Here is a 24,973-nt window from a genome sequence, read left to right as displayed (position 1 = left end):
AAGTTATAGTAAATCCCTCTTCAAGATCCACCCTATTATGCACCAAATAAGCCACCAAATTAATTCTAACTCATCAATCTATGAACAAATATATTCCAAATAAAGTGACAAGGGAAATAAAAAAACCTTGTAATGACGACATCCCCATAATTTTCGGCCAGTATTTTGTGGAGTTCTTGCCACTTTGCTCATAGCATAATCACCACACCTTCAACGAGGGATTATCCTACCTCCCCTCCAACCACCATCATTTACGGATTGCGAATTTCTTTCCCACCCTGTTTTTGGAACAAGACGAATATCTTTGAGAAGAAGTCATTTCTATCCCACAACCTCTATGCTAAAAAAAGTGAACAACTTGAACGACCCTAACTCACTTCACTTCACTCATATCTAACTCACTTCATTTCTATCCCACCCCTTTTATTAAACATAATAACCTCAACTTTAAACATTTCCGCCAACTCACTTCACTTCATAGAACCACTAAGCATCGAAATAAATAGCTCATTAAGGTTTCGTCACATTAATATTTGCACCATTATGATTTTAATGACGTCTAAGAAAAAGACCATATTGAATATTTTTTAATAAAATATGGGACCTTAGTGAACTTTTTTCAAAAATAGATCATTTTAAACCAATCCTCCAAAAGAATGGACTAAATAAAGTATTAAACCAAAAAAACAAAAATTAGTTCTTAAATGAATAATAATCCCCAGAACTCTTTTCTGATGTTACGTTTCTTGAAACCACTTGGTTACTAAAATGTAATATTAGAGATCAATACTAAATCAGAAGTCACTTTGTTATTAAACTATGACGTTCAGGAGTTAATTTGCAATTTTTAACACATGTTCGGAGTAAATCAAGTTTTTCATTTCTTTCAATAACTAAATTAACGGTGTCTTAACCAAATTAATCATTTATAACAGTTTCAAATTCACCTATTTAAATTACACAAAAAATATATAAAATGAAAGGAATCATCATAATCAGAAAATTCAACAAGAAAAACTAACTTTTCTTCCAATAGTTAAAAGGATTATCATATCAACTAAGGAGATTTAAATCACTCAGAAAGATAACTAAGATTTAAAATTCCACTCTTGTAAAACTGGTGGTGGTAAAAGCCTCACAAAAAAGGTAGTTTCGCTGTTTTTTTTTTCAATGAATTGAATCACCATATAAACCTTTGAATTCCAGGCTCATGGGCCCAATGGAAAGGCCGAAACAGAAACATGGCCATTGTAAAGATATTGACCCCAATATACAGTATGCCTGTGAGAATCCAACTTTGATCATCACAATTGTCACAGTGAAGCACCAGGAAATAGAATGGTATGGTGTAGTATCTGAACTCTATCAGTGGAGCTGGTACAAGAACAGCTGCAGTGGCCAAGAAGTATGCCAAAACCCATATTTTACTCCTTGTTTTTCCTGTTTGATAAAGGATAGTAGTTATAATCCCACAAGCAGTTCAATAAAACAAGATTTCATAGTATGTCTGTGTACACTAACCCAACATGTGGATGATGGAAAGCCATGAACATATATAAACTGGGACCAGAAGGTATTTAATTGTCCAGTGAGCCATTATAACTTTCCTCCAAAGATAAAAAGGGTAATGCCGATTATCAGCAAGAAGGTATGGATGAGCTACACTGCAAAAGTTGAGACACAAGTGAGCCAGAAAGTTGAAATTACACATATCATACAGAATGCAGTAGATTTTAGATAAAGGTTCTGTTTGGATAAATTTCTAATGACCCGTCATAAAAGAAAATAAATTATACTTTTATGGTATGTTAAAATTAATTTGTACATAATATATAATTTTTTTTTCATTAAACTACTCTAGAAACTAATTTTAACTATTTCACATGCTAATTTTAGTATAGAGAGAAGCTTAAATCATTTTGAATTATTTCTTTTCCGGCAAGTGTTTATTGAAAAATTTACCTAAACAGGGTCATAGTAAAAAGATGAGTTAAATTCTTGTAGTAGAGATTTAGAATGAGTTGGGCTTGATGAGAAAGTGTTGACATTCATGCAACCCAAGTGAAAAAGTTATCCCATAGAACTGCTGGACAAACTTTAGTAAGAGACAACAAACAAAGGGTCATGAGAATGAGCACATTAAGGACTGGATAAGGAATTAATAAACAAAAGGTTTTCAGTACAAATCATGGTGGGGTGCATTGGTAATAATAAATGCAACAATTTCCTATAAAACTTTCCACTTCTATCTAATTAGCATTCTCTATAAGTAAAAAGAAGTTGGAAAGAGAACTTAAAATTTTACAGTATTGAAGAAAAACTGCAACAGCAGTCTATAAATTCACCACCATCAAAACATGCATTTAATTGTGTTGACAATAAAAAAAAACAGATTCTGCTTGATAGTTTACTAAGTCATCTGAGTCTGACATAACCTGAAAAAGTGTACTGAGAGCATGCCAACTACAAGGGCCAGGAACATCTGAAAGAATAGAAGGGCCCTACTCTTCCGAAACATACGAAACAAGTCCACAGCCTGGGTGATAGTGATATGCATAGGAGCCTGAGCCAGTACAGAAACCAAACTAAAATAAAGCATCTGAGAAAAATGTGGGGTAACTGCGTGTGCTTCTTTTGCACCTGCAGTGTCAGTATAGGATATGTGTGAGAAAGAGGGTCTTTGGGGCCCCTAAGGGACCCAAAAAGATCATCACCAGGGAAAACAAGAAAATGAATGTTACCCAGAACAATACTTCCATTCCAATAGACAAATAAAATAAAGGCCACCACCACCATGAGAAATGGGCAAAATGAAATTAGAATCTCCCATTTCATGTACCGTAATGTTAAAAGGATGGCCCATAATTCATCAGCAAAACCTGCAAAATAATATCAATAAAAACCAATCCTATATATTGCAAAAAAGGTAGTCAGAGGATGGGGATTAACTTTATTCTATCTACAGTTATTTAGTTATTTTATTTTCTTAGGCTCAAAATAGAAATCATGGTTTTCTTAAACATGTGAAAGCAAACCTGAGTAAGAGGAAGGAGAAGAATCACGTGATGATGAGTGTTCAATAGTATTCCCAGATTGAACATTTTTTCGCTTTCTCAGATTGAAACCCTCTGTATTAATACCGGTAGCATATTCTAAACCATGCTTGGCAGACACATCAGACTTGATAGATTTTGTATTTTGCTTTCCATGAGTCACAGAAATATTTATGATCCCAGTGCATGCAACAAGACACACCCATACAATATTTGTTTGTCGAATAACAACTGCCAATGCTCCAATCTGTATCAATAAACTCGAATGCATTACCACCACCCTATAAAACAGAATGACAAATATAATCCAGGTATGCTGCTAAAAGTATTTATATATAGGAATTATCCGTAAATCTATTCATTAAAAGTTGTGTTGTAAGCCAAAATTGAAAACCAAGAGAGGAAGAATGTGTTTGATTTTTATTTTTTTAGTTTATAAAACAATTTTCAAAAACTAATTTTTAGCGAATAGGAGTGAGGGAAGAGTTGGGATAGTGTAAGGAAGAACATAAAAAATAGAAAACTACAAGTAGAAAACCACAAGTAGAAAACCAAAACAATTTAGAGATCTTCTGGTTTTTTATATCAGAAACTAAAAAATTGATACTACTTTTAAAACAGTTTTCAAAAACTACTCCTTATCAAATATTTTCTTTTATATTAAAAACGGAAAATAGTTATCAAAATAGGATTTAAATCGACCCTGAGAAATTTATGATCTAGAAGCAAATATACAAGAGATAAGAGATAGCAAAGATCCATTTGAATCAGGAATAGATACAAAAATAGTGTATGAATTAACTTTTTAATATTGCTTTTATTTTCTGAAATAAGACCAAAATATAGAAATGATAAAGTAATATTGAACTTAGTCCTCCAATAAGTATACATACATATATGCACGTATGTGTGGTGTATGCATATACTCCTAGATAAAAGTACAACAGGATCAAAATGAGAAACAAATCGAGTCTTTCCAGTAAATATGTTCAATAGCAACAGAAAACAGGCATCTGTAACTGTAATATGTACACATACGTTCAACTGTTTTAGATGAGACACAAGTTAATAAAATAAAGGAACTTAGATAAAAATAATATAAACACAAACAAAAAAATATATCAACTTAAATGTGGTTACAACATTAAAATCAAAATATGCCTTACCAATGCACTAAACCAGTAATTTTTCTTCAAACTTGCTAGATACATAGCCAGCACTGTCGTAACAGCTGCAACATCTGTGTAATAGAGAAAAGTGAAAAACCAGTGAAGGGGGTACAAGGATAGGACCACTGCTTGAAGCATCGCCTTCCTCTTGGTAAGTGTTGGCTTCAAATGCATAATTATGTCGTATAAAATTACACTGCAGACAATTGCTAAGACACCATTAACTGATCGAAGGATTGCCACAGAGCACATGTCAGAAAATGAGGAAATAGCTTGTACAGAGTACAAGCCTGGAAACAAAGAAGCAACATGGGCAAGTGAAAGACAGTACCTGCAAAAGTTATTCAATTTCAAAGATCAAACTTGACATGTGATACTGCATTCTACTTTCAATAATATATCTATGCAGAACTGTTTATGTTTGCTCAATCTAGAGATTTGAAAGACACTTCAAACATTATCTTCTGTTTGAACCAGATAGATAGTGAGAAAGAGTATAGTATACACAAAGCTTTTAATTATTCAAAGTGGCTGAGGTTCAATACTTTGATGATTTGGTTTCACCCATTCAATTAACAGCAAAAGTATTGCGTAGCTTTAAGTTAGCTTCCATGACTATGATTCTCATTTTGATAATCATACTACAATTAGATTAAGCAATGCAAGCAACCTGTTATAAATTGCTATATTTTTCCCTTTTATTCACTTGAATACTTGGATGATGCTTCAACCGTGCTTAATCATAATCATTAAGAACAATACCAAGAACAACCTTTCTCTATATTATTGTCAATTGTCACTGCCTACCACTCCAACTAAAGCACAGAAGCAGACCAAAATATTTATAGCTAGGCTTGGAGAATAATAAAAACGTCTCACATTGTCTGGAAAATATTCATTTTGATTACATATTCAGATAACTGCTTCTGTTTCAAATGCACACCAAATACATCAGGTGCATTGCAACAATAAAATTATCCAACATAAATATTGCACTGAATGTTTCGCATACCCCACATATTGGTATCTAGTTAATCATTTATGAATGATTTCATACTTTCTGTTATTCATCCTACAATATGCTTTTTCTACACAATTCCATTCCATATAAATAATTTTATTTATTTTTGTTAATAAAAGTTTGGTAGAGGCAAGAGTGCCCCATTTGAAGGAGAAGGCATGCCACATGCTTCAACAAGGATAAGCCAAAGGAGATTGTTAGCAGTGAGAGGTGAGCCTAAGCCTATCAGGCAAAGTGCTTCAACCAATTGTACTTTTTAAGCTGAAATAACTTCCCTTGGCATAACACATAAGTAGTTGGTATAAGCTACTGGGATCAATTTTTTCCTGAAGATGGGGCCAGAGGCAAAGACACCAAAGATAATAGAGAACATACAGGCCAGGAGGAGTGGTAATCATAGGGTCCCAACTTCCAAAATTTCCCTTGCAGTAATGCTTTGCCTGTGGTACATGAAATATCTCATCCTGCAAATCATGGATCTCAATCATATTGAATGAAGGTAAATTTCTTTGGTATCAATCTAAGTATCAACAACTGTCTGTTCTCCAGTTTAATAAACTTTTTCTTACCATATATGGCTCAGGAACTATGCGATTAACCATTATGGAGGCAGGAATAACACATAAGCTCATTATTGCTGCAAGAGCTATTTTTCCCATTTCCTCCTCTATCTTCAATAATAACAGGACCACAAGAGCAACAATAATTCAAGATGTTAAAAAGCGTATATCATTGCCATGTGCAACAACTATGACTCAGCCTGCTCCAGATGAATTCTCACCCTAAAGTTTCCCTGAATAACAACACTGAAGAAGCTATATAAATTGTATAACTGATGTAGACATCTTTCTCACGAATATGAAGTTGCATTACAAAGCATGGAATACTACAAAGACAGTTATGCATCCAAGTATCACATGAGAAGCACAATAGGGTGCTTTTTATCTTGACAAAGTTACAAATATGTATATTCCAAAGCTGAAAGAAATATCTGCATTCCCTGCTAACAAATAGGCATTAAAATCAGCACAATCCAAAAGGGTCAATTTCTAGTCAGTATGAAACTATTCCATTCAATGGCAAACCTTCTATGGAAATTGTAATGCGTTCCTAACTAAGTCACAGTGACAATAGGAAGTGTGATTTGCAATCCTTGCCATTGCAGCGGAAGTGACTGCAATTGCAAACACAATGTTAAAAATACTTTATGATGTGAACCACACCTAAAAACTAGTAAGGGTTAATGGAGAAAATCGTATAGGAGAGTAAAAACTGTAGAGTCTAAGTGGGTTGGGTTACACGTGGATGTTAAATCAGCTGATTAAAGAATTGCAAACCATGAAAAGCACACATGAACAAATAGCTTTGTACATCACCATAATCAGCAGAAACTTCACAATCCCCAGTCTGTAAGTCTTGGACTTGGTCCATTACTTGGCTAATCACAACAGTGCATAAAATAGAAGCATATACATAAAATAACGAAAGTCTAATAACCTTATGCAGAACCGATGTATCATATAAGATAGCCCCGAAATCCTTCCAAGCCCTCTAAACACAAGTTTTACTTTAATTCTCAAGTATTTTTCAAACTACAACCTTTTTAGCATCTCGCCGTGTCATTGATAAGCATGTTTAATTCTTCCTCTCAAATCATGTTAACCAGTTCATAAATTGATGTCACTCCCACAGAATAACAATAATTCATAAAAAGAACAAAAACCAGCATATAAATATGATCAGTTCTCACTGCATATTTAAGTTACCACATTCCCCATCTCCCAAATCAATTAACCTAACAAATGGTTTACACCCTCCATTAAAGACTCTATCATCATGCATTCTCCAAAATAACTAAAAAAAATGCAACTTTTATAGTTCACTGGAGTACCCATTTTCCCTTTACAACACACCCCACCTTAATAAACCCATTTGTAAATACAATACTGGTTTCTACACAAAGTTAAAATCCACAAAAGAGTTGCAAAATATAGATGGGATCATAAAGGGGTCATTACAATTGGGAAAAAAAAAAGCAAATCAAGCTCCAACAAGGCATACCAAAAGGGTACCAAACCAGTATTTGTACATTTGCAGAGAGAAGCGAGTGATGCCGAGGAGCACGCCGAGACCTGCCACAGACTGAAAGCTGTGACAGAGAAAGAGAAAAAGCCCCTTTGAGCCAAATTTTGAAGGGGTGAAATTTTTTGATAAAAAGGATTAGCTCAAACAAAAAGGTTTCTGAAAGAGAATTGCAGCGCCAAATACTATGCTGTTTGTTCAGTATTCACACTTCTGGGTTTTGGGTCATCTTCACTCTCCATTTGAGGGAACAACATCGTAACTTATATGAAAAGCACCATTTTCGTCTCCTTTCCAAGTTCATATTAATATTAATTACATTTAAATTCATTTTTAAAATTTAAAACTACAGTAATTATTTTCAGTAAAAATAAACTAATAATTATTCTTTTTATTTTGTTTGTATCACAATGTTGTACAATGATACGTTATTTAATCACATATTTTTTATTTATTTATTTTATCTTATAACATTGTCTTTATAAAAATATAAATTTTTATGTTTTAAAAGAGAATTTATATTTGGTTTACAATATTTTTCTGCATTTTTAGATACAAGAATAAATACTTCTATTTTCATATTTTAAAATTTTTATTTTAATTTTCAAAATTTTATTTACTTAATTTATAGCCAATAAAACAAAAATAAGGGATGTAAGTATTTTTTTATTAAAAATATAAAATGGTACGAATATATTTTAAAGTTAGAGTTTGAAAGTGTTGTTTAATAAAATTTAAGTAAATGTAACTCAAATATTTTCTAAAAAATAATTTTGGACCAGATATGTAATTTAAGAATACTTTCTGTGATAAACTAAATTTATCAATTTTCTTAACTTAGTCCCATACAGAATAATAAAGAATAAAAACATATAATTCTAGAAATTAATTTTGCATTAGGAGACGTATTTTAATAATTTTAAGAAATTAAAATACATCATATTTAAATTATTTCTATTTTTTTCTAATTTTTTAAATGTTTGTTGAATAAAATAATTAAAATGACATACATTTTAATTTGGATAAAGTAATTAAATTTTTCTTTTAAGATAAAATTTTATTTCAAAAATATGTAATTTAAAATTAAAATTTATGAAAAAAATTTAATCTTAGTTAAATATTTAAATAACATTTAACAATTTAATTTTTTTTCAAGGTGTATAAAGAGAGTGTTACTTTGGGTTATTTTTTTTTTAATTTTAAACTCTATTATTTTAGTTAAGTTTAATTAAATTTTAAGTTTTTTATAAATTTAATTTTTTTTAAATACATTCCTATTAAAAAGAATTGGATTATCGAGTTTTCAAAAATTCAAAAAAATATTTCAATTAAGTATATGCTTTTTATATTTTTGTCTGTGAAGCAGTGATGTGACTATTGATAGATAATTTGGTTGATTTCTGACTCTCATTTCATGATTAGTTTTTGTCTTATGTAATTTTATAATTTTATAAATTTAGTCATTTTTAATTTTTTAATTTTCTAATTTTGTAGTTTTGTAATAATATGATTTTATAGTTTTATAATTTTATAATTTCATATAGTTTTATGATTTTAGAATTTATTAATTTTATAAAAATTTTGTAATTTTATAATTTTATATTTTGACATTTCATTTTAATAGTTTTAACACTATAATAAAAGTATATATCATATATTAAATAAAGGTTTAATACTTCTGATGGTTCCTATTTTCGTCAAGTTTGTTTATTTTGGTCCTATGTTTTTTTTCTGTTCAATGTTATCCTAAAGAGTGTAAATTTTGTTCAATTTGGTCCTTTTCGCTAACGCCGTTTAAATCGTTAATGGCAGACAGTCCAGGTATGCACAACAATGTTGATATGGCATTTAACTACTGCCACATCACCAAAAGTAGAGTTTCGTGGCAACCTCACCCCAAAATTAAGGTTTTGCATTTGGGGGAAACCTTCCAGCACTTGCACCGCGAGAAGAAGGAAAATGTTGCTTGCTTTGCATCAATGGAAGATGATTTCGTGAATTGTGTAGTTCATGGTAGCATGAAGAAGACGAACACGGTTGTGTGAGAAAGTACTCATGGTGGCCGGTGGAGGCAAGCAACGACGCGATTTCTAGGTTTCTTTGATTTGGGATTTTTCTGGATTTGGTTGTGGTTCTCTGTAGGCTGGAGAAGATTATGGCCCTGGATCTTTGCATAACGACAACAAGGGTTCTTGATTTGGTTGTGGTTCTCTGTGGTTCTCAATTTGGATGATTCATGGCTGATGCGCGAGAATGAAGATTCGAATGGAGTTCGAGATTAGGGTTTCGTGATTTGGGGGAGATTGCAACTTTGATGGTGGTGGCCATGGATGTTGCGCGTGATGGCTGCCATGGTTCTCTACAGGTGCGACTTCACGGCAGCATGGTGTCTTTGGACGATCTTTGTGGCGGCGGTGGCATTAGGGTTCGGTGGGCTGAAGGTTCAAGAAGATGGTGACGTGGCAGTAGTTAAATGTCATCTCAACACTGTTGTGCACACCTGGACTGTCTGCCGTTAACGATTTGAACGGCGTTAGCAAAAAGGACCAAATTGAACAAAATTTACACTCTTTAGGATAACATTGAATAGAAAAAAAAATGGGGACCAAAGTGAATAAACTTGACGAAAATAGGGACCATAAGGGGTATTAAGCCTTAAATAAATAAAAACGGTTAAGTTAAAAGAGATATATAAAGTATCATTATAGTTATCCAAACCTAATCACACTAGTAAAAAACCATGTTTCTAACTCACCGTATATGCTTCGGTTTTACAGAAACCGAAGCATTTAAAGAGGTGGTGGCAGTTTAGTGATTAACAACAAGTTATAGGCTTCAGGTAAAAAAAAAATCAAAGCATAAAGAGTAGGACACCGGTTTCAAAGGCAACCGAAGCATTTGCTAAAGCGAATAGGCATCGGGTGTGTGTTTAACCGAGTCCTATATGCTGTAATTGCCTCAGATTTCTTGTTAACCAAGGTAATAGGCTTTATTTTCTTCCAGCAACTTTCATTTACGCCAAAATTTTTCACTTCTCCTCTCGCGAACCTATTTCTCCCTTTCTTCACTTTGCTCTCCACCACTATTACTCAGTCTCCACCACTGCTCGCGCCTCCCTTACTACGTCTCCACCACCACGTTCGTCACACCTCCGTTGCCGTGGTCGCCCCTCCCCCGTTGCGCACCGTCACCATTGCTTGCGTTCTCCACCATTGCTCGCCTCCCTTGCTGCGTGGTAAAGGTAGTGCCTTTGGTGGTAAAGGTGGTGCCTTTGGTGGTAAAGGTAGTGCCTTTGTCAAAGACGTTGACTTACTGGCAGGGCGTCGTGGTCATCTTCCCGGATCGCCGATGGTCCTCACAGAGAGAACCGGGTAAGGGTTTCACGGATTCTGGCAGCCAGAAGGTCCTCACAGAGAGAACCGACGATTCCATCCGTTGTAGCCAGAAGCTCCTCACTTGATGAGTGGCCGAAGGCGGCTCCGATGACATCGGCGAGTGGCCACACCGCCCACCACCCCGGGAGGGAGAGGTAATGGTAGCAATGGTGAAAGTTCGAAACTTGATTTGTCTTCCATTCAACATAGCAACCCTCTGATTTTGTGTACAGGACTTTGTGATTCTGTGTGCAGGTTGGGGTTGAGAAGATTGAATCATGGAGGTGCGATTTGCTTCCTGGTTGCCACAATTGAAGAGGACGAACTCGTGAAGAAATCAAATTAGGATCTGGGTTGCTTTTATCAAATTGTGTTTCTAAAATTGGGTTTTTGAAATTGGGACTGTTTCGATCTCGATTCTTCACTACAAACCTAGGTTCATATCTTGGGTCTCTTTAGGGAATGGGAATTAGAGGACAACTTCATATATGGAAGCTTTTCAGATTCAGCTTCATATCTCGTTCACAGATCCTCCTGTAATTGATCGAACTGTGTTTGAAGAACGCTACAGGGTTTATCAATTCTCTGAATTTTCAGTGTTTGAAGACCTGTGTTTTCCCGTTGCAATATTATAATTTGATGGTTCAACAAGATTATTCCAGATTGAAAAAATTAAAAAAAAAAATACTCGTTATTGACTCGGTTTCCTAAAGACCGAGACATAATCTTACTTTTTTTTAACTCAGTTCATAACCGAGGCGTAAAGCCATCCCGTTCTACCTCGTCTATAGATACATCGGTTATAGAACCGGTGCCTATTAGCCACAATAGCCTGTTCCATTTCCTCTTAATGCACTAGTGTCATAACATCAAATTTTATATATGAGTTTTTAAACCTCCATATACATAGACTAATTGTTTTAAAATAGTTTTTCAAAAATCCAAATATATATATAAGAACAAATCCTATTATCTTTAGATGAGTTTCCTCGCCACCTAGCACATGTTCCACTGAAATATAGTCCTCTACTCACACCAATCAGATGACCATTACAAAAGAGAAATAAAAACAAACATACAAAAAATTAGAAGGGTAAGCTAACTTTTACAAATAAACAATCACAATTTAGTTCAAATGTTCAACCATACATAAGAATTACATTCTCAATTTAAACCAAAATATAAATATATTCATAACACTTGGACTTGACCATCCAAATATGTGTAATGATGTCATATTATGGCAAGTTTTGCACTTGTAGTAGTGAAACAACTTGTTTATCCAAGCTATCATACGAGGTTAGTCCATCGACCACCTATGGCCAAAGAATAAAACCATAGACTAGGACCTCACTCTACTCCTCACCACATAACCCCCCTTATCTACCTGAGATGAAATTATTATTGGAGTGTTAGGATAACTTCTAAAACTAAGTCTCTACTTCAATACATCACACTAGTAAACGCCACCATTGAGTCTCACCATGAGATCCATGGAATTACGTCAAACATTGATACCATATTATTAACCAAAATTCATTATCATTCTCATATCATTTGTTGATAGAGGGAGCACAATGTTAGCTAAACCCAATCCTTGTGATGTTTGTTTTTTATGATGACAATACATTGTTAATAAAAACACATGTATGTGTACTGCGTTATGAGTTATATGTGTTTATGCTTATTGTGAAATATGCACATATTGTTCATATTGTGATTGTCACATTTGATTGACATATTTTGTTGATTATTGCATACTACTATGTTTGTAAAGTGATCATATCTATGTATGCACAATATATGTTTTGATGATATAAAAACCACATGTACAAAAGCATATATGAATGACTTAATCGATTACAGTGTTGTGATAATCAATTAAGGTCATCAAACAACTTGAGTTTTAAATTGTGGCAAAACAACTAGTTTTGAATCGATTACATTAGTTGGTAAATAGATTAAAACTCGTATGTTTGCACATATCTTTTTCAAATGTGTTGTGATGAGTTTTGGAAAGAAAAGTTTTCAAAAATTTGCTAAGTGTTAAAGCTTAATCGATTACATGGATTATGTATTCAATTAAGTTTGTTAAGATTAGAAAACTGATTTATGTTTGTCATAACTGCTATAACGGTAATATTTTTTAAATATGTTGACTATGCATTTAATAAGAATCGATTACATTAATTGAACATTCAATTATGTGGTTTGACTGTTGTTAGTTTGTTACATGTGTTTAATGTAACCGATTACATTAATATAGTAATCAGTTAAATTGCGTCAGAATTGATAAAAACTATATATTGACGCATTGTTTGATTTTTTGTAGAACAATTGAGAATTGCACTTTCATATCTGATTGATTTTCATCTGAGAAGTTTTATAGAGTGATCAAAGGCTCCAAGAATCAAGAAAGAGAATTGGTTTACAAATCTTGAAGAATTCTTGAGAGGAAAACATGATTGGTGTTAAGACCTCGACAAGTGTACCGAATCGTATCAAGTAATATAAAATGGTAAAACCAAGTTTCGTAACTCAAAAGACTCACAACATTGAACATTCATGTAATACCTTAACTAATTAAGACTTAAGAACAAATTTTATTGGTTTAGAATGCAAAATGCAGAAAAATAAACATGAATGTAATTTGATCAATTGAGGCTAAACACTAGAATGAATGGATGAAGTTGATAATATGAGATCAGTATGTTGTTGGGGTTAGATTTCACCTAATCACTCTCATGCATATAAGAATCCTTCTTCTTTACTAAATGTCAATGTCACTTTCTAGATTACTTAGAACCGATATCTCGACGAAAGAAGTCTATCCTCAATTACTAGACCACAATATCTTGCATCCTTAATAATTAATTCTGTATTACGAATGGAAGCTTAAGACAACCAAGCATTCTATCCCTATATCTAGGAAATAGTTCCCTTGGGAGAAATTCCCCAGATCTAGGTTTCATGCTATTTGTCAATAACAAATAAAACCAAAAATCATGTCATGAATGAGTTAAACACAACAAGCATAGAGCGAAGAAGAAAAACCTTAACAATTAATAAAAGAAGCATATAATAATTCAGAACAAATTCAAATACATGAGAGTTTAGAGGTTACATCTCCCAACAACAAATGAGTTTAGTTCTCCATTGTCATGGAGAACCTAGGTGTACGATGAACGGAAGAATGAGATAAAACCCCTAGAAAGAGAAGATGAGAGATCCCACATCCTCAAATCTGCCTCCCAAGGGGCGAAAAGTGTGTTTCTATGCTCAGGCCATCAAAATATACCAACCCTAGGGCGAGCAAGTCCTTAAATAGAGAAAAAACAATGTCCAAGCCCACGTCGCTGGCGCTTAGCGCCCTAACTTAGGGTAGTCGGGCGGTGATGCGAGAGGATGGCGTTGAGGGCCCCTAAAAGGGCAAGCAGGCATTCGGTGACACAGGAGACTGGCGCTCAGCGCCCCAAGAAGGGTGTCCAAGTGTGGTGCGGTTCAACTTCTGGCGCTCAAGGCCCCTAAAGGGGCGCTTAGCCTTGATTGGCTGGCGCTCAAGGCCCTTATAGAGGCGCTCAGCCTTGACTGGCTTTTTTGCACTGCGTTTTGTTCTCTTTTTATGCAGCTCTGTTTGCTCCTTGTGGTTGGTTAAGCTTTATCCATTGTTAGGGATTCTTCCAAGCACATTATTAGCTACAAAATAAACGGAATTTAGTGATAAAATCATCAAGTATAACATCTACTCACTTATTCACAAAACTAAAGAAAAACATGAGTTCAAGCAAGTTTCTAAGTCAAAAAGGATGTATTTAGTATCAGAATTGAATCACAGATAACGGTAATTTCAATTGTTATCACAACCTCAAACTTGAAACTCTCCTTGTCCTCAATAAAAATGTAACTCGACTTAAATAAAATAGATATACTACAATGATCTAGCACATCAAAAAGCATCTCTGAGACAAGTAAATCACTCATGTATGCTCATCATAGAAAGACCAGTCAAGAAATAATGATGTCTTAGCCAATTAAGCTTCAATTATGGTGCTCACACAATTAAAGAACATACAACAAATGCAAAAACCTTATAAGTGATCAACAAGCAAGCAGAATGTCCAATTGTAATACATGGAACCATTCCTCACTAAAGAAAGTGTTTCACTCAAACTCAAAGGTGTATAGTGAGGTGTTAGTGTCTCTTTCACTCTACTATCACAATGTCACATAGATCAACTTTGTTGTTTATTTAAACACATCAAAACACATTCGCAAGCAAATTATCATCACAAGGACTTTATAAGGCTTGTAACGTGGCTAGGCTAAGAAAACTGGTTTTTCTAGTTAACAAAATTCCTTGAGTTAAGAGAGTGAACAATTCATAATTTCATCATTTAACATCAATCTCTCTATATCTTTTTCATTTGAGAAACCATTCTTAACTTAATCCCAACTTTTCATTCATTGAGCTTTTCATTCTTTTTCTTTTTCTTTTCCTTTTCACGTTTACTTTTGCTCAATGCTTTTTTTCTTTTTGTTTTCTTTTTGTTTTCTTTTTCAAACATTTTATTTTCTCAATTTCCCAAAAACCCCAAACTTGAACCATTCTCCATTACCATACATTCATACTCAACTCAACTCAAGGCAAGGATTCCAAAAGGGTTTTTCAAATATAGGCTCAAGGTTCAAAGGGTAGAACGACCATTGTTCTTTTTGGGTTAACATCTGGCATTGGCTTAAGGGAAAAGAACATGTGGCCTTGATCATTTGAAACATGCAAGCAAATAGCTCAATAAAAAAACTTAGGCAAAATCAACCATGTTTGCAAAGCAATAACATTCAATCAATAATAAACTCTAAAGCTCAACCTCTCATAGGTTAACTCAAGTTCCACAATTTAATATACATCCTGCCAAGCATATTAATCACAATTAAAACCATGCATCTATTTTAAATAACTATGAGAAACCACTATCTGTGCTTAATAGCTAATTCAATCATTAACTCAACCATGCATTTTAAAACTCTAAAGCAACACAAGACGATATTACTCATCATAAAACAGTTCATCACATAATATCAACCATTGTAAAGCTATTCTTTTAACCAAGTACATAACTTACTAAAACAAAAACAAAAATAAACAAAGTTCAAACATGCATAAAAACAAATAAAAAAAACATAAAAAGAAAGTCCTGATATAGCAGCATAACATCCATCGGTAGATGCTGTTAGTAACATCCATTAGTAGATGTCTAGTAGCATAGCATCCATCAGTAGATGTTGTCGTTAACATCCATCAGTAGATGCCCTCAGTAGCATCCATCAGTAAATGCTCTCATATGAATCTTCATCATCCTAGCATCCATCATAGATGCTTTATCTAGTATCATCCATCAGTAGATGCTATCATTCATCATCCTCATCGTAATAGCATCCATCAGTAGATGCTATCATCAAAATTTTCATCGTAGTAGCATCTATTAGTAGATGTTGTCATCTGAATCCTTCTAGCATCCCTCAGTAGATGTTGTCTAGCATCCATCAATAAATGTTGTCATTTCTGCAAAACAAAATCAAATCAACACCACATAACTAAATCAATAATAATAAAAAAAAACAATCAAAAACTAGGTTGCCTTCCAGTAAGCGCTTGTTTAATGTCATTAGCTTGACACCATTAAGCTCAATATGGATTTATGATATTGGTGTTTTTCTCTCCTTCACCACACCAACATAACTTCAACAACTTCCTAGTCACCATCTTTACTCTCCTTGAATAAGGAGCCTCAATCTCAATAACTCCATTCTCTTTAATATCTTTAATCACCCATAACCTGTTCTTGTATCTCACTGGTTTGCCAAGTTTGAGTTCCTCATCTTCATGCACAGAGTCTTGGTGAACTAGCTTCTCTTCATCATTTGCCTTCTTCATTATCTGTCTTCTTCGTCTACAATTGGCAGTCTTCTCTACTTCCAGACCTAAAAAGAGAGTCTTGATGATCTTGTGCTCCTAATACGGATTTTATCCTGCATACACTAAAGAACACTGCACTAGAGCACCCAATTAGCCAAAAAAAAAATCAAAAACACTAAAAATAAAATAATCTTTTTTTCTAAGAAAGATAAAGTCTAACTGGAAGCCACATCACCAAATCTACCTCCCAAGGGGCAAAAAATGTGTTTTTGTGCTCAAGCCATCAAAAGATATCAACCCTAGGGCGAGCAAGTACTTAAATAGAGCAAAAACAAAGTCCAACCCCATGTTGCTGGCGCTTAACGCCCCAAATTAGGGTAGTCGAGCGATGGTGCGAGAGGATGGCGTTGAGGGCCCTAAAAAGGGCAAGCAGGCACTCTGTGGCACAGGAGACTGGAGCTCAGTGCCCCAGGAAGGGCGCCCAAGCGTGGTGAAGTTCCACTTCTGGTGCTTAGGGCCCCTAAAGGGGTGCTCAACCTTGACTGGCTGGCGCTTAGGGCCCCTAAAGGGGCGCTCGACCTTGATTGGCTTTTCTGCACTGCGTTTTTTTCTCTCTTTCTACAACTCTACTTGCTCCTTGTGGTTGGTTAAGCTCTACCCATTGTTGGAGATTCTTCCAAGCACATTATTAGCTACAAAATAAAGGGAATTTAGTGATAAAATCATCAAGTATAACCTCTACTCACTTATTCACAAAACTAAAGCAAAAACATGACTTCAAGCAAATTTCTAAGTCAAAAGTGGTGCATTTAGTAATAGAACTAATCACAGATAACGGTATATTCAACTGTTATCAACTGGATTGAAGAGACTCATCGTTTCTGCACAACTAAGGTGCTTACTATTTGATCATGAGAAGAAGACTTGCAATCTTTGATTTATTGTTCCTTGTACATGTGGCGTCAGGAAGAAGAGTGATGTACTCTTGACTTTAAGAGGGGATATCTCAAAGGGGTTGTTGCGACAAGAACGGGGTAGTTTTGTGTTGGCAGGTTTTGTTGTTCTATATTTGATTGAGAGTTTGTGAGGTGTTTAGATTTGAGAGTTGATCTGTAAAGCCTTAGTTGTAATAATATGATCATTATAGTGAATTGTTCTCCAATCTAAGGTTGATTGGGAGGGTGACTGGATGTAGGTATAGAGGCCGAACCAGTATAAAAATTGAGTTTGATTTTCTTCTCCTTATCTCTTTACTCAATCGATTATAATCTGTCATTGCTTTTACACGTATACTGTTACATTGCATACATGTTGCTTACGACACAAGAAAGTTTTAAAGAACCATACCATTTGCAAAGAATATTTGAAAAGTGCTAATTTTTATAAAACACCAATTCACCCCCCTCTTGGTGTTGAGAAACAAAGCTCATCAATTCTAACATCATACTAGAAATAAAATTATACACACCACCGTATTCATCAACCATAAACATATACAATACCCACTAATATAATTAATTTGCATAAAGCATCCTAAACAAATCAACTTTTGAAAGTACATAACACATAAAGGAAAACCCAAAACAAATGTCTAATACTAGACTGATGCCCAACAAGCAAGCCACTTGCCCAACAAATTAAGAGAAACAAAGTTCAAACCTGTAATAGATAAGGGCGCTCAATGCCACTTTTTACTGCGCAACACCCTTCAAACACATAGCACAACACTCAACGACCTAGATTGTCCCCTCAATGCCCAAAGCACAGAGAGCTCACTGTCTTCACAACATTTAGCGTCCAAACTAGTTGCTCAACACCCTAGAGTCTAATAGCTTTCTGACTTCGTGACGCTCAACACCACTCCATGCCCCTCAACACCACTTCATGCCCCTTAGCGCTACACTAGAAACTAGTAGCTCTGATTCTTGATTTATGTGTATCAAGTCATTTCCAAATGACCAAATTGGTATCCTAATACTTGTAATTGTTTGAAAACATGTTTAAACTTTGGTTTGGATATCAATTTTAATCAAATGGTCAATGACTCAATCCATTAGACCAAACTCACACTCGTTACAACTTACCTACCAATTTAACATACACTTTCAAGAAGATAAAAAGCTAACTAAGTCTTAAATGATACAAACTTAAATTCATAAGTCCAAACTAACTCAAGAACCAACTCCTTTAGAATTTCACCCATTAAAACCCCATTACTAAACCCCCCTTTTTAATAAATATCCTAACCTTTTACTCTTTCATATACCCAACAACTTAACCACACATTATTTCATCGATCTTATCAATTCAGACCAACAAACCCCTTTAAAATTAACAAATAATTCCCTCATAACTTACTCATATCAAACCAAGAGATTCTAAACCCAACAACTCAAGTACTTATATGATATCACAATAGCATTTCAGCATAATTCAAATCAATTAAATAATCATTCATAACCATTATAAATCATCCAAAACCAGTAACATTCAACCAATAGTTCATAATAAAATTTCACCACTTCAAACCACCAAATTTTGTAAAAGCTTAGAAAATTTCCTTTTAGAACTAGTAGGGTGACCTAAGTAGTGAGACTTAAATATTTTAATGTTAAAAGTTCAAAGTATAAATAAAAACCTTATAAAATGAGTTTCATTATTTCATGTCATATTGTCTCTCTAGAAATTGTTTTCCTTTAGAGCTTTCATTTCTCTCTAAGTTTTCTACATGTTGGGTGATCTAATTTAAGATCATAAGATGCCAAAGTGATCATTATGACAAAATCTTCAAGTTTTTTTGATTAGTTCTTAAAAAAGAGTAAGTTAGTTTATATGCATGTGAGTAGTTTTCTACTGCACTTAAGCTTTTCTTTAGGTTCTCTATCAATCGTGGTTTGTAGGTACAAATAGAGTTCTTTGAACCGAGGGAGTGCTTTTAGGTTCTTTAGAGTTGTTCAGTTGTTTAACAGGTAAGGGAAGCTAACTATCAGTTTTTAATGTTGTTGATGCTTCGATAAACTGTTATGCATGTTGAATTTAATTTGAGATTGGTAGTTTGGTATGGGAAATTCATGTAGGATTCCTTGTTCTATGAGTTCTTGTTTTGATGATATGTGAATGAATTAATGTGTTGTTTTAGTTGATTGAATATATATTGAAATCTATTGTAGTTATTATGATGGTGTGTTATTTGAATTGCTTGATTTGGTTGAAATTGATGTTTGCGATTTGGTAATAGGTTAGAATGTTGGTTAGAAATTGGTCTAGAATTGGTGGTTTGATAGGTTAGCTTTTTGTTGAGTTTGATGTTGGGAGTCAGTGTTTATATCATTCAAGACTTGGTTAGCTTTTTATTTTACTAAAATATTGTATTTTGATATGCTAAGTTTGTTGTTTGGGTTGTGGTGTTTGTTAGTTTGATTTGATGTACTAAGTCACTGCCAATTGAGAAAATTAGTATTCAATGTGATGTTTAAACATGTTTTTGAATTAATCACAAAGTCAAGAATACCAATTTGGTCATTTGGATAGGTCTCGAGTGAAATCAGATCAAGATTTGAAGTTTCTGGTTTCTGATGTGGCATTGAGGGCTACTAATATAGCGTTGAGTGCTAGCCTTCCAGTGGCATGGGTTTTAGTCTCTGGTCGTGTGTCGTTGAGTGGTGATTTTCTACCATTGAGCGTTGGCCTTCCAGTGGCCGTAGTTTATTCTCTTGATGCAGGGTGCTGAGCGATGGTCCTGTACCGCTGAGTATGCCCTGTTGCGAGTTATGTTTTTGGTTTTCTGTATTTTCCATATAATGAATTGAGTTGATTTTAGTAATAGTAATTCTATATGTATAATGGAAGGGGATTGTTGATGCTTTGTTAATTGTTGATTTTAGTAATACTAATTCTGGTTTTTGACGCAGGAGATCACAAAGAAGATGAGGGTGTAATTGTATGATGAAGTCACTTTAGAAGTAACTTAAAGAGTTATGCATCAATTTCAATAGTAGTATGAGAGTTATGGGATGTGTCCGCAATCATCTCCTGTAACATAACATGCTGTGTTTCCCACATGTAAAATTAATAAAAAATTTTGTTTAATAATTTATTATTTTTATAAGCTAACATTTACTCTGACAGGTAGAAGTAGTAAAGGAAGTTGTTCAGCACCAGCCATCCCAAGGGATGACATGGATGACATTTGTCCATGTCTGCTATATGTTTTAGATGGTACCAAGACGATGCTAATGGCTCGTGGAATAGTGTTTCAGGCAGCGACTATTGTTCATGGTATAGAGTTATCAAAAAATGAGGTCAAGGTCTCAGTAGACGACATTATCATACTAGATGCCTCAGTTCCACTACCAACAGATGAGATTTTCATTATGGCATAGGCATTCCAATCTTTTATCGCTTGGCCTAAACACTTGGTTGGTTCTATTTCTGACCCCCCCCCCCCCGTCGTATGGACTCCTACTTTGCACTTCTCAATTTTAAAGTTTACATGTTATTGGTGTCGAAACTTATCATATTTTTCCATGTAACAACAGACGTATGGAGAGGAGAAGATTCATTTATCTAAGGACGATCCTCTTGGTGCATTACACCAAATTTGTGACATCATTGTAGATAAGCCGATGATGGTTGAATATGATCCTAATGTATTTGGGAGAGGATCTAAGATCCTAATGTACTTGAGAAGCCTCTTACTTTCCTAAGGAAGACTTGAGAAGCCTTTTGTCTTCTAACTTCCTAGCTCCAACACGCCACATCTCCATATCTTCAAGGCATAAGCTTGTCTGTAAGGCTTTACCCAATTCTAATAAAGGTATACTACTCAAGTTATCCTTGAATCTACATTCATATACCACTACAAAGCACAAAATACTACCACAAAGGCAAGAACAAGACCAGAATCGCTATAGAAAACAAAACTCGAAACACAACTATTTCATTCCCTAAACCTTCAGAATTTAAAAAGGAAAATCATCTCTGATGTATTCATGAGTGTGCACCCTCATAACTCTTATCAAGACATTTTCTATTCTCAATACTTTCAGTCAGGCAGACAAACCACACCTTCTAGACTCAACTCTAAATTGGAAAGACACAACAAACCCACAACCCTCAGATCATCCTAAGGACGAACTACTTTGATACCAAATTGTAACATCCTAATTTTTATAGCATTCAACTACCATGGGATTTGTCACACCTTCAATATTACAAAACAATTAACTCAAAGAAAACATATAAGTTGTTAATTCAAATATCCGTAAATAACTTATGAAAAGATATACAAGATCCTACTCAACTATGTGATATTACAATGAACCAAAAGTGTATTAGGTTTTCCAAAAACAAATGAAACTAAAACAAAACATCCTACTTTATGCCTCAACTCCATCTCCTCTCAACACTTGCTCAACACAAAGACATCCTCCTAAACTCACATCATTAAGGTGATCATTACAAAAGAGAAGAAACAAAACAAACAAACACACACAAAGAAGAAAGGGTAAGCTAACATACCAAAAGATCTTTCATACAATAAATACAAAAGTTAACATATATAAAAGTTATATATATCCATCCTAAGGCATACAAACATGTATTCTAATTACATCCTCAATTCAAATCAAAACATATATAGATTCATAACACTTAGACTTGATCATCTAAATATGTGTAGTGATGTCACACTATGGCAAGTTTTTACACTTGTAGTGGTGGAATAACTAGCCCACCCCAAGCTACCACACAAGGCTAGTCCATCTATCACATATGGATAAAGAGCACCAAACCACCTCCTGCTACTCCCCACTACATAACTCATCCATCAATACTTGAGATTGGATAGTTATTAGACTGTTAGGATAACTTCCAAGATTGAGTCCGTCCATCTACATCACACTACTTGATCATCCACAAGATCTTCCCCGAGGAATCCTTTTCACATCATACTTTAACCATATAATTAATTGTGTTGTTATCCAAAATAAACCATTAAATTATACTCAACAATTTTTCAATCATACAATATATCATGTCTATACAAGAAATCAAAATCATATATAATAAACAACATGACATGCATTTGGGCATCCAACACTTGGTTCTAGCGCCCAACACTAACCTAGCTCACCCAACAAGGTATCTTCTTGCCCAATGAATTTACAGGGATTAAAGTGCAGACCTGCAGTGGAGAGTTTGCACTTAGTCCCCACTTCCACTAGTCAGTGCCCTTAAGTGCATTTGCTCTCGGATTTTGGTCCGCTCAGTGACCAAAGAGAGTGGTCAATGCTCTAGAGCCTAGTGGCTTATTGTTTTGGCAACACTGAGTTCCACATAGGATCGCTCAACACTATACCAGATGATAGCAACTTCAAAACTAGCTTTGGTGGTCCCCAATACCTATCCAAATGACCAAAATGGCATCCTAGACATTAAAATTTATCCAAAAAAAGGTTTGTAATTTAAATTTGATACTAATATAGTGATTTGGCCAAGAAACAAGGTTCAACTGATGAATTTACAACTCAAAACTTATGTATCACATTTTCATGCTTTAAACTATATTTCTAATGCTTAAAGTAGCCAACTAGGTGTTAAATAACTTCAAATCTAACACCAAAATCAAATTTACACATCCAATTATTCCTTCAAACTTTCACATGTCTCAACCCCCTCTTTCTTGAAACTGGCCATTACACTAAACTATTGACAAGCCAAAAACTCAATAACTAATAACTTCATTAAAATAGCAGCTCATGAATCATAGCTCATAAAAACTCAAACCAAAAACCCTTAATCTTGGAACTTAAGTGTTTCTTTCCATCAAAGTAAAATTCAATAGCCTATTAATCCACTATACAGCTCGTATCACACAAAATTCATCAAGGATCAATATCATTCAACAAACTTATCCTCATATTAACAACTAATTTCCATTCATAAATCATCCAACAACAAAACCAGTGCATATAGTCAAAATTCATCAAATTAAACATCAATTTCACCCTATTTCAAGCATAAACACAAACTCAAAACCTCTGGACAAATTTAAAAAAAAAATATTGGTTAGCTTCCCTAAACTTACAAAGGACTCTGCTGCTCTACAAGAGTTAACATGACTCCACCTACTTAAAGAACTCTATCTACACCTACAACTCAAAGAAACATGATTAGGCATATCATTAGAACCACTGATTAGCAAAGAATCTTTTAGAAGACTCAAATGAGACATGCAAAAATACTATGACTCACATACAAAGGAAACGAGACAGACTAAAGAAAAAAAGTATAAACTAACTTACTCTTTTGGAGAAACTGATCAAATAAACTTGGAGATTTTGCTGTTGTGATCACTCAGACGATCTCTGATCTTCAAACATATGAATGCACGAGAAGAACTCCTAGAGAAAAATAACTCTAGAAAAATGATTTCTAAAGAAATGGTATGTTTTACAATGAAACTCATTTATAATTAAACTATTTATATTAAAACTATTTAATAATAAAATAATTAAGTGTTATTTTTAAACCACTGTTATTTTGAAAATAGTATTTTTCTGAGGTGTTATAATGTCTATCTAATTGAAAAATGTTAGTTTTTTTTCAAATAAATCTCAATATTCTAAAAATTAATCCTTAACCATATCATTTGAAGACGGTGAACACTTACAAAAATCATGAAATTGAAAGAGTGATGCTTAGCAAATATGTCCATTCATAAAAAGAATATAGAAATTCGGATCAGAAAAGTACAATTTTAATAAAGTATAATATACTTTACTTTTATATCAAAAATACATATTTATTTATATTTTTTTAACTTATATTTAAAAAATCTTCTAATTTCACTTCTATTTCATGAAAAAAATGGTAGGAAACAGTAAAATAATTTGTGTGGGATTTTTCTTTATCTTACCTACTATTAATAGTTTTAATAAGAGAATTTGCTCTCTTTTTTTCGCATTATTTTTCTTGTTTCTTTCATTTAATGCTTATCTAACGATATACAGATTGCGTATTTATTAGTTTTCTTATTGTATAAATTTGTCCTTAATTTTTAAATTTCATATACCTTGATAACTCTCAGTCTGTAATTAATTTTTCTTTGCATAAATTGTAGAGTTTCAATTATTTAGCACACTACAATTGAAATCACCACTTAATATTTCAAAAACAGACTATTGAACCACAGAAACTGGATAATTGGTAGGAACCGGACACTTTAACTGTAGTTCATATCCGTATGCAGCTAAGAATAAAACACAAATTATTAATGTTGGTCGATAACTCTTCAGAAAACAATTTTTGAGCCATTTTATTATAAACAGATATTGAGAAAAATTGTCATTTTCTAC

At 33.9% G+C, this 24,973-nt stretch overlaps 1 protein-coding gene across 8 annotated transcripts; it reads right to left on the bottom strand.

The window, feature by feature from the left end:
* Nucleotides 1-1,003: 1,003 nt before the first annotated feature.
* LOC106754554 (dol-P-Glc:Glc(2)Man(9)GlcNAc(2)-PP-Dol alpha-1,2-glucosyltransferase) lies at nt 1,004-7,598 on the bottom strand. Of its 8 annotated transcripts, none has more exons than XM_014636576.2 (10): nt 7,305-7,598; nt 6,329-6,417; nt 5,813-6,243; nt 5,619-5,707; nt 4,220-4,553; nt 3,036-3,300; nt 2,742-2,879; nt 2,436-2,640; nt 1,522-1,664; nt 1,004-1,440 (listed from the first exon to the last, which is right to left on the bottom strand). In XM_014636576.2, the coding sequence occupies exons 3-10, from the start codon at nt 5,900-5,902 to the stop codon at nt 1,181-1,183; spliced, it is 1,524 nt and encodes a 507-aa protein (XP_014492062.1). In that variant the 5' UTR covers nt 5,903-6,243; nt 6,329-6,417; nt 7,305-7,598; the 3' UTR covers nt 1,004-1,180. The 8 variants fall into 8 exon arrangements, with proteins under 8 accessions (XP_014492062.1, XP_014492065.1, XP_022633705.1 ...); XM_014636579.2 differs by having other exon boundaries at nt 5,813-6,036; XM_022777984.1 differs by having other exon boundaries at nt 5,813-6,246; nt 7,333-7,598.
* Nucleotides 7,599-24,973: the final 17,375 nt, after the last annotated feature.

Source organism: Vigna radiata, unplaced genomic scaffold, assembly GCF_000741045.1.
Source record: "Vigna radiata var. radiata cultivar VC1973A unplaced genomic scaffold, Vradiata_ver6 scaffold_111, whole genome shotgun sequence".
Lineage (NCBI taxonomy): Eukaryota > Viridiplantae > Streptophyta > Magnoliopsida > Fabales > Fabaceae > Vigna > Vigna radiata.
Note: the sequence above shows the minus strand (reverse complement) of the source record. Positions and strands in the feature narration are given on the sequence as shown.

Coding starts and splice junctions, on each gene's coding strand:
- LOC106754554 (XM_014636576.2), bottom strand. CDS start 5,902: ATGGGAAAAATAGCTCTTGCAGCAATAATGAGCTTATGTGTTATTCCT. Junction 5,708..5,812: donor TAGTTCCTGAGCCATATATG/GTAAGAAAAAGT, acceptor CATGATTTGCAG/GATGAGATATTTCATGTACC. Junction 3,301..4,219: donor ATTACTGGTTTAGTGCATTG/GTAAGGCATATT, acceptor TTATTGATACAG/ATTGGAGCATTGGCAGTTGT.